Raw genomic sequence first — 8,847 nt, forward strand, 5'->3', positions numbered from 1 at the left:
TTTTTGCAAGTGCCAGTTGTCTCCTTGTCCCGTCTAAACGCTGGGAAGTCAGCATGATGACTCTTAAGAAGTTACGTACCTGGGACTGAACCTGAGGTGGCCGTGTCCAAGTACTTCCCCACAGTACCTGAAAACACCACGACATGATCATATGGCCTATATATCTCTATACATCTGTAGTATGTTTAGGTTGTCAAAACCCCAAGCTAAGATGGGAGAGGAACAGTAGGCATGGTTTTAGGCAGAGACAAGATCAGATGTGAGCAGCACAGACTCAGGTAGCAGAGGAATGCAGTTATATGTGGCAGTTACAGAAAAAAACCTGATAGGGCTGTTTGCCTTGCCACTGACCTTGGGGAATTCTAGCAGCTGTAACTTAATGTTTCCTGCTATAAATGTACAAAGTCTTTTACAGCAGTTTCAGGGTCTTCAGAGGTTGCGTAAAAGAACAAACTTCTTATTCGCATAGTTTATTACAATAGAAAAAATCGTTATTATTTGATTTCCTTATAATATGGGGCATTCTGCACGTTCCAGGCAGCAAGTTCAAAGGAAGAGCCTTCTGATTACTCGCAGGTGATCTTCCCAAGAAGCGAAATATGGCTCCTTACACTTGTGTAACTTCTGCATTCTTGCAAATCACTTCACATATCCATTTTTTTTGGCGAGAGATCATGTCAGAGTCATTAACTTGTCTCATAAGGGTTTCTGTCTTCAAAAAACCCTGTACTCCTTTTCTAAGCTTTGTGGAGTAGAGGACTCCAGTTGTCCTCCGTTCAGTGACAGGTATTGCTGTAAACAATGTAATAAGGGATCCCCATTGAAATGGGAAGCTTTGCTGTTACCTTTTGTGGCAGAATGAGTAGCGCTGGAGAAGTGACTACAGCTTGCTGGTGAAGTCTGCCCTTTAGAGCTGGACCACGTTGCTACAAGGCTTAGGATCCTAAAGGTTAACGTTTGTTTCTTCCCTGGAGTTGGTTAATGCAGATTATGTGGAATTCTGCAGAGTACGTTTACATGGTATTTAAGATTTTGTTTGGAGGGGTCAGTGCTGGGGTTGAATGAAGGCAGAAAACTGAACTCGCAGGGACACGTAGACCTGTGCAGCTTCCATAATGGTAGCTGGGTAGGGAGTTTTTCTTTTTTGTCTCAGTTTGAGGAGGGAGGCTTTGAGAACGTTGCAGCAAGCAAGCTGAGGTGTGAATCGGACCCTTCTCTTGGTGTATATATGTATAGCACGTGACCAGCTAGGATTGTTCTGGTTTTGTTTTTTCTTCCTGTGCAAGGAATGGAAACATGCAAACAATGGAAAAGCTAAAGCTGTGGCCAAAACATGTCGCAGCTTACAGCTGTGATGGTTAAACCAGATTGTTAGAAGTTTCAAGACTGTGACTTGCAGCCATTGCCTTAAGAAAGAATCTCTTCCGTTTGAAGTGCATGCGCCTCAAGGCGCTGTTGGTGATCACATTTTCAGAATGCGTTTTTCTTCCTTGTTCTGGACGACAGAATCTCTCTTAAAACAGTAATAATTAACACCCAGTGGTAACTTAGCCATGTCATCGCTCATTGTAAAAATATGCGGTGTATAAGCGCTATGGCAAAAACGCAGAAGGTTGCCTTTGGCTGTTAGCTGTGGGAGTGCCCCTTAATGTCACTGGGGTTTCTTCCTTCCTTACCATATAAGGAGAGAAGTCCTGCTCCGCAGAAGAATGGCTTGGGCCATATAAGGCTGGTGGGTAAACCCTTACTGAGTTACTGGAGCAGGAAGTGAACTTCAGTCACCCTGTGTTTTCTAAGCGTATTGTGTGCTGTTATAATGATGAGAAGTCTTGACGTGATAATAATTAACTCGTAGCATTGATGAAAGGTTTTTTCTTTCTCAGATCAGAATGTTCAGATTCTTACTGTTTAAAGCCAGAAGTCTGAAAATTACTTAGCTAAAGATTTTGTATTTGGGTTAATGTGGCTCTGTGAGGATGAAGTCTCTTCTACTCCTGGTCCTGTGTGTGCCCTGCCAATACTCCTTCGTGTTCAAATACATATTTGCCTCCCTGTTTATGTGTTGCTTCTGGTTGTTCTAGTAGGGCAATGTTACTGTTACGTCAAAGGTTGTTTTACTTGTCTGGTGTGGAAGATATTCTTACTTGTGTTATGTAACAACATTTTAGCTGTGGCCAACTGTATCCAGCTGCACCTGGTTAGTGAAAGCAACAAATAACAGTTTTTTTCATTTTTTACTTAAGAAAAAGTAACAAGCTGATACCTTTGTTATCTATGCTTTAGATAGAGGGTTGGTTTCCACCCCCCTAACTAGGCATCATAGGAAATCTTCATGCGTGCTTCCTCATATATGGCAAGGTTGTTTTCAGTAGTAATTAAGAGTAACTGTTATTCTTGGAAGTAATAAACTTTTTAGAATAATGACCTTTTTGTGTAGGTATTTTGTGCTTAATATCCTTTTGAAAGACGTGAAGTTTAATAATGAGGTTCCTGTGAGAAGGCTTTTATAGAACTTACTCTGCAATTTAAGCAACTATAGGTTTGAGAATGCCAGAAGTAAAATTTTGTAGTGATGAGAGGCAGATGAGTTGCAAGTGTTATACAGAAGGTGAAGTGAACAGGTAGTGCAAGAGAGGCAAATCTGGGGGAAGTTTGAGGATGGGAGCATGGGAGAAAAGAAAGGATGATGTGATTATTGCCTGTACCAGGGTCTTTCCAAGATGTAGCCGCTGCTGGTGCCACCTTTGTCAGCTCTTGCATATCTTGCCTGTAAACAAAACTTGTGGTTATTCAGGCAGTCAGAAATTACTGAAGATGTGGAATAATCCTCTGCAAGTAGTGATGTGTGCCTTGTTACGAATTAATTTCTTCTTCCTGTGCTTAGGCTGAGAGCGAAGTAGCTTCTCTGAACAGACGCATCCAGCTGGTTGAGGAAGAGTTGGATAGGGCTCAGGAGCGCTTGGCTACTGCCCTGCAGAAGCTGGAAGAGGCTGAGAAGGCTGCAGATGAGAGTGAAAGGTGGGTGGGGCCACTCTTGAATAGATCATTACCCATATGACAAAGATGATAATTGCCAGGGTGTGGGTTAGGGAAATAAATTAAACCACTCCTATGTCTATGAAGATGCGTAATCCACTCTTCCTTTGCCTACATGGGCTTCAGTTATAGCTTGTCTGTAGTGATGTGCAAAATGTGTGGGCTTGAATCCTTTCTTGTGTCTCAGTTGTAAAGATAATATTTTAAGTGGGGTAAGGCCTTTGATGTATTATGCCATATCACATGGGAAAGCTGTTTTGCCCAGAATTCTCTATTTGGATGACAGCTTTTTGAGGATAATGTGTATTCCTGTGCTCTTGGGTGATGCTTGATTTCATTGTGGGTAGAGAGAAAATCTCACCTGAAGACTAGCAAAGTGCTTTTAAGAGGCTTTGGTTTTCCTGTTAGCGAGACTGGTACATGAAGGTGAGCAAAGGAGAGAGAGCGTGATAATTCCTACGGATTTAGGGGTTTCTAGACGTACTTAATGTAAATTGGGAACTCAAGATCTGTGGCTTGGGAAGATCATCTTTTACTTCTACAAATTGTATTTTATATTTGCGATAGTACCTTTTATTGGAAAAGAATCCTTTGTATTCTGCGTGTGTATTCCTGCCTCGCTAATAATGCAGCCTGTTAAAAGGAAAACCACCTGAGTGCGTTGTGAAATAGTTAATTTGGGTCAATATTCCTTCAACTGAAAGTGGAGAAGAACAGTGCAGCTGAACTATGGTAAGAGCTAAACAAATGAGATTTTCTTTCTAAGACATGTTTCTTCCCTTTGAATGTCTGACATGTGATTGCACAGGACTACATTGGTGGTGTGAAGAACGAAGTATCTGATGTGCTTCCTTCACCTTGTACACCTGTCTGAAAGTTGCATTCCAGTAGTAGCAGAGCTGGAGATAAACTGGCAAGCCCTGAGCCTTGCATTTCCTGTTATTCGTGTCTTTCAGAGGAATGAAGGTCATTGAAAATAGAGCCCAGAAGGATGAAGAGAAGATGGAAATCCAAGAGATCCAGCTTAAAGAAGCTAAGCACATTGCTGAGGAGGCTGACCGCAAATACGAAGAGGTCAGTTCTTGAGTGTTTCTAAAGCCCTTTAGGCTGTGCCTGTAAATATTTTTATTTTTTTCTCCCCCCTTTGCCTTTTAAGTTTAGAAGATCACAAACACCACTCTTTGCAGCTGTGGAAGGAAAAATGGGCACCCAAATACTGCAGGAGATCCGTGCTCAGATCTTTGCGCTAAAATGGTTAACAGTATTCCATGGTCTCTTAGGGAGGAAATATTTTTAAATTGCCTTTTAGTGAATGAAAGAGAGGCCTTGAAAAATGTCAGATAACAAAGACTTAAGTGAATAATGAAGATGTCACATAATCAAAATTTACATGTTGACCAAAAAGTGGAGAGAGACCCAGCTCCCTGCTTCGTAGGTTCTGGAAACAGGTGGTGTGTGCTGCAGCAACCTAATATCCCTGTTTGTCATTTGCCTTTTCTTGTAGGTGGCTCGTAAGCTTGTGATCATTGAGAGCGACCTGGAGCGTGCTGAGGAACGTGCTGAACTATCAGAAAGGTAAGCGTTGAACTGCCCTGAGATGTGCGCGAGGTGCTCTGAGACAACTGTAACAGCATGAAACGTTGGCAGTACACTGTGTGTCCAGCTCCAAGCTATGTTTTGCTCATTTAGTCTAATGGTTGAAATAAATGGTCAGCGCTGAAGTAAATGTGTTCACGTGTGTGTGCGCGTGTGTTTTGTCACTGCATGCTGTACCTGCACACTGATTTTGTGAATGGCTTTTGTGCATTTCATGTGTTCACTAACAGCCAAGTCCGACAGCTGGAAGAACAGTTAAGAATAATGGATCAAACCTTGAAAGCATTAATGGCTGCAGAGGATAAGGTACTGATACTAATAAACAGTTTTTAGGTTTAACTGCAACCCAAGCCCTTCAGCTTCCATAGCCGGTTAGCTTGCTCAGTAGCAGCAAATAAGTCCTCACTACACTCTTTGCTTTCTTTGCATCTCGCTTTGGTGGTTTTCTTTGGTCTTTTGTTTATTTATTTATTCATTTTTACCTTTAAAACTGATCTCTTGTGCAGCCAAAAAGAAGCTGAACCGTCTCGCATGTAAAGGCTATGTAAATATTTCTGTGTAAGCCAAGGACTGTAGATAATTTCGGTCTGGTCGTTATCTTAATGTGCATTTGAAATGGAATTTGGCATTATAAAGAGCTACTTTAAATCTGCGATGGATTCAGCTGCTTTTGAGGCTGTTCTTTTGCTCTGTAATTGTTTTCATTTTTCTCTATCTTTTCCCCCTATTTTCTTCTGTTCCTTTTGCTTGACTGAATCTTCCATCCGCCCCTTTCCTGCCTTCCTTCCGAAATAACAGCAAATGTGCTGAGCTTGAAGAGGAGTTGAAAACTGTGACCAACAACCTGAAGTCGCTGGAGGCTCAGGCTGAGAAGGTAGGCTAGAGATTTACGGGAGAATGTGTCCCTTAGGGTGTCGTCTGGATGAGCCTGTGGGGTTTTCCTAACGTGCTGATCACTTTGCAGCATTCCGCAAGGCCATTGTCAGTAGAAACATTTGGACTTGAGTGCTCAGCTCCTATTTGGCTCTTAGCGGAACCTAGCATTCCTTCTAGTTCCAAATTGGTCAGTGTTATTTGACCACGTGTTCTGTTAAGTAGTCTGGCAGGATTAAATATTATTTATAGAATGTTCCTCAAAATGGCACTTGTGTGCTAACATAGTTCTGCAAATGCCACTCCTCTTTAAAACTGTAGTACCGATTTCTGCTCAAAGTTCCCACCATGTAGCACTGGAATGTAACTCAAGGGAAGTTTGGCTCTTGGAATAAACTGTCTATTACCACAGTCTGGTAAGTGGAATTAATTTAGCTATACCCATGTTAATTTCTTGAATACAGTTGATCTGTTAGAAGAGAGTCTCAAATGTGGTAATCTTGGGCATATTTAGATTACCTGGTCTAACATCAGTGATCTTCTTTTTTATTACAGTACTCACAGAAAGAAGATAAATATGAAGAGGAGATTAAAGTCCTGACTGACAAACTGAAGGAGGTAATATTAGAGCTGTCCTTTACAACAGATCTTCCAGTGCAACTTTGGTTCTTTTGATACAAACACTGCTTGGATGCTTTAAGGACAAACACATCATTTTGGAGACAGTTTAGTGTTAACTGTCTCTCCTAAATACTAGTATCGCCTTATCATTTGCCTGCCGTGATTGTATTTTTTTACTGATTTGAATTGCTGTTTCTCTATTCATAAGTACTATGGGTGTGTTTCCTGAAGTAGCTTGTATTTGTCTTACCTTCAGGCTGAGACCCGTGCTGAATTTGCTGAGAGGTCAGTAACCAAGCTGGAGAAGAGCATTGATGACCTAGAAGGTATGGGGTTTTATTTTTGTCACTTATTGTAGAAATACAGATCTCTTATTCTCCTGTTGTTTGGGTTTTTTTCACTGTTCAGTTCTACTCACCTAACTTGTCCTGCTAATATAGATGGATCTGCCTACAGAGTGAAGTAGGCAAAATGTTTTCTGACCAAAATGTATCGATGACTTAAGTGCTTCAGGTGAACAGTGTTTTGCTCTTGCCCATTCCTTTTTCTCTCATGTTTTCAAGACTTCTTTCATTTTTTTTCTTTATACTCTTCTACTTGGAGGCATATAAATGTATAGGGTGATTAGATAAGTATTTAAGATAATACTTACTAAATAAATCTTACTAAAAAGCTGAAGAGCTGTGTTATGTTTGTAATAATTAGGAATGTAGCAAGCTGCTCTGATTCACTACTGTGACAAGTGTGGCTCAGGGCAGGCGTTTTGGGACATAGTCCGGTTGCTGGTTTTCAGTAAAGCTAATGGAGTGTATACATAATCAGAAGAACAGCTTGTTCAACTTCAGAGAGCTTGTTTTAAGGTTTTCATAATCTTTCAGAAATACAGTGGAATAATAGAATGTGCTTTCTCCCTCTGGAGAAAATAATTCAGTAGTGCTTTGTAATTAAAAGTTAGATGGAGTTTACTATTCAGGTGGGTTACGATAAGTCCAGGATTTTAAGACGCTTGATTGCTTGGCATGGCAAGCTGACTTCCCCATAAAGGATATGAAATATCTCGGTAGCTGCTGAAAATCTGTGATTGCTAACTTTGGAAGGAAGCAGAGAAGAAAGATAAGTGTTTAGAAGGAACAAAAATAGCTGTAAGAAACTGAGTTTATGACATCACACAAATCAGACGGATTTAAATAAAAGCGTGTGTATGTGTGCATAAAATAAATGGTAGCATCCTTCTGGAGCCCCATTTTGGATCTTTCCTCCCTAGCTTTTGTGTGCACTCCTAATGTGCCTTTTCAAAAAAATCCAGAGCAGCAAAACATGGATTGTATGGTTTCCTTGGTTTTTTTTATATCACAGGTTGCCCCACTGGCAGTGCAGTTAATGAACTTGTCACATAAAACTATTCGCTGTTGTGTGGGGTGTTTTTTTTTTTTTTATTCTTCTCTAATTTTGTAATTTTTATTTTGTCTGTTGCATCATCTCTTTCTGCACACTCTTCCCCTTTCCTACGGCTTCTGGATGGTATCCCATGCCACCACCTTCACCTTCTATCCCGCGATCACGCTCCGTTTCCTTGCACACCTTTGCCTTCCCTTGGGGGAATGTTAGATGAGCTATATGCTCAGAAACTGAAGTACAAAGCCATCAGTGAGGAGCTGGACCACGCTCTCAACGATATGACTTCCATGTAAATGTCTTCCCAGCTTGTGCCTTCACCTGCTTCCCTGCCCTCATTGATTGCGCGTTCCCAGCCTTGTGAGATTATACTCCCTCTGTAGCGGGAGACGCATTCCTTTAGTGAGACTAGGTGTACAAAATACCATGAACAGTTTCTTTACCGTGGCAGCGTGTGGGTGAGTGTGCCTAGCCTGGTAAATACTCATGGTGATTTTGTAAGCTGCCTGAAGCTTGTGTTTACTCTTTCATTCTGTGTCTGCAATCCTTGCGTATTGTGGTTGCCCTTTGTTTATAGCTCTGCATTTACTCTTTCAGTTCACCTCTGTGCACGTGTTGTCTACCAGGCCCATCATGTTCACCTCACTAAGGAAAACCGCCTCTGTACATGTTGCATTCAGAGTGTATTCCTCTGCTGTCACAGTTTTCTCTGGCAAAATTCCTACGAGAGTTTCAAAGAAATGTAGATTTAGCTGATTTCTCTATTAATGACAGTGGAATTGTTTATCAGAATTGCCTTAACTGCTCTGAAGATTTCAGCAGTTACACTAAATTACAAGTGTAGAAATTGATCTGAAATATATTGTCATTTAAGCCCGTAAAAATTACAACTGGATTGTAGGTTGCCGCTGCATATTTTTGTGGAGTAATTTTATTTGCATATACCAAAAATGTGGTAAATCAACTTTAGTCATAAGGAGAAAGCTAAAGAACGCGTTAGGTGGCAGGAAGGCAGGAGAGTGGTCAATTTTGAAGTGTGACTAGTCCCAGTGATACAAACTGACCCTTCTTCCATCAACCTGAAACTCTGAACAGAGGTCAGCTACGCTAAATCCACCTTCCCATGCTCGTACCTCCTATCCTGTACGGTTGGCATGGGAAGGAGGCAAAGTTGTGGCTAAGTGCTTGTGAGTGCAATGTTTACTCCCAGCATTCCTTTTTTGGAAGTCAGTGTGTTTTCAGCAAGGCATAAGCTTTGCTTGGAGCCTGAAATGTATTTTGCATGCACCCGTATTTTAAATGGGTTTTGTTTGCTGTTTTTTAATC

At 41.1% G+C, this 8,847-nt stretch overlaps 1 protein-coding gene across 1 annotated transcript; it reads left to right on the forward strand.

Moving 5' to 3' along the window:
• Positions 1-2,884: 2,884 nt before the first annotated feature.
• LOC104502037 (tropomyosin alpha-3 chain) lies at positions 2,885-6,452 on the forward strand (the record flags this gene model as incomplete). Its single annotated transcript, XM_010145946.1, has 6 exons — positions 2,885-3,018; positions 3,993-4,110; positions 4,541-4,611; positions 4,863-4,938; positions 6,061-6,123; positions 6,383-6,452. Coding segments are annotated over 6 exons (532 nt in total), but the record flags the coding sequence as incomplete, so codon positions are not given.
• Positions 6,453-8,847: the final 2,395 nt, after the last annotated feature.

Source organism: Buceros rhinoceros, unplaced genomic scaffold, assembly GCF_000710305.1.
Source record: "Buceros rhinoceros silvestris isolate BGI_N320 unplaced genomic scaffold, ASM71030v1 scaffold36771, whole genome shotgun sequence".
Classification (NCBI taxonomy): domain Eukaryota; kingdom Metazoa; phylum Chordata; class Aves; order Bucerotiformes; family Bucerotidae; genus Buceros; species Buceros rhinoceros.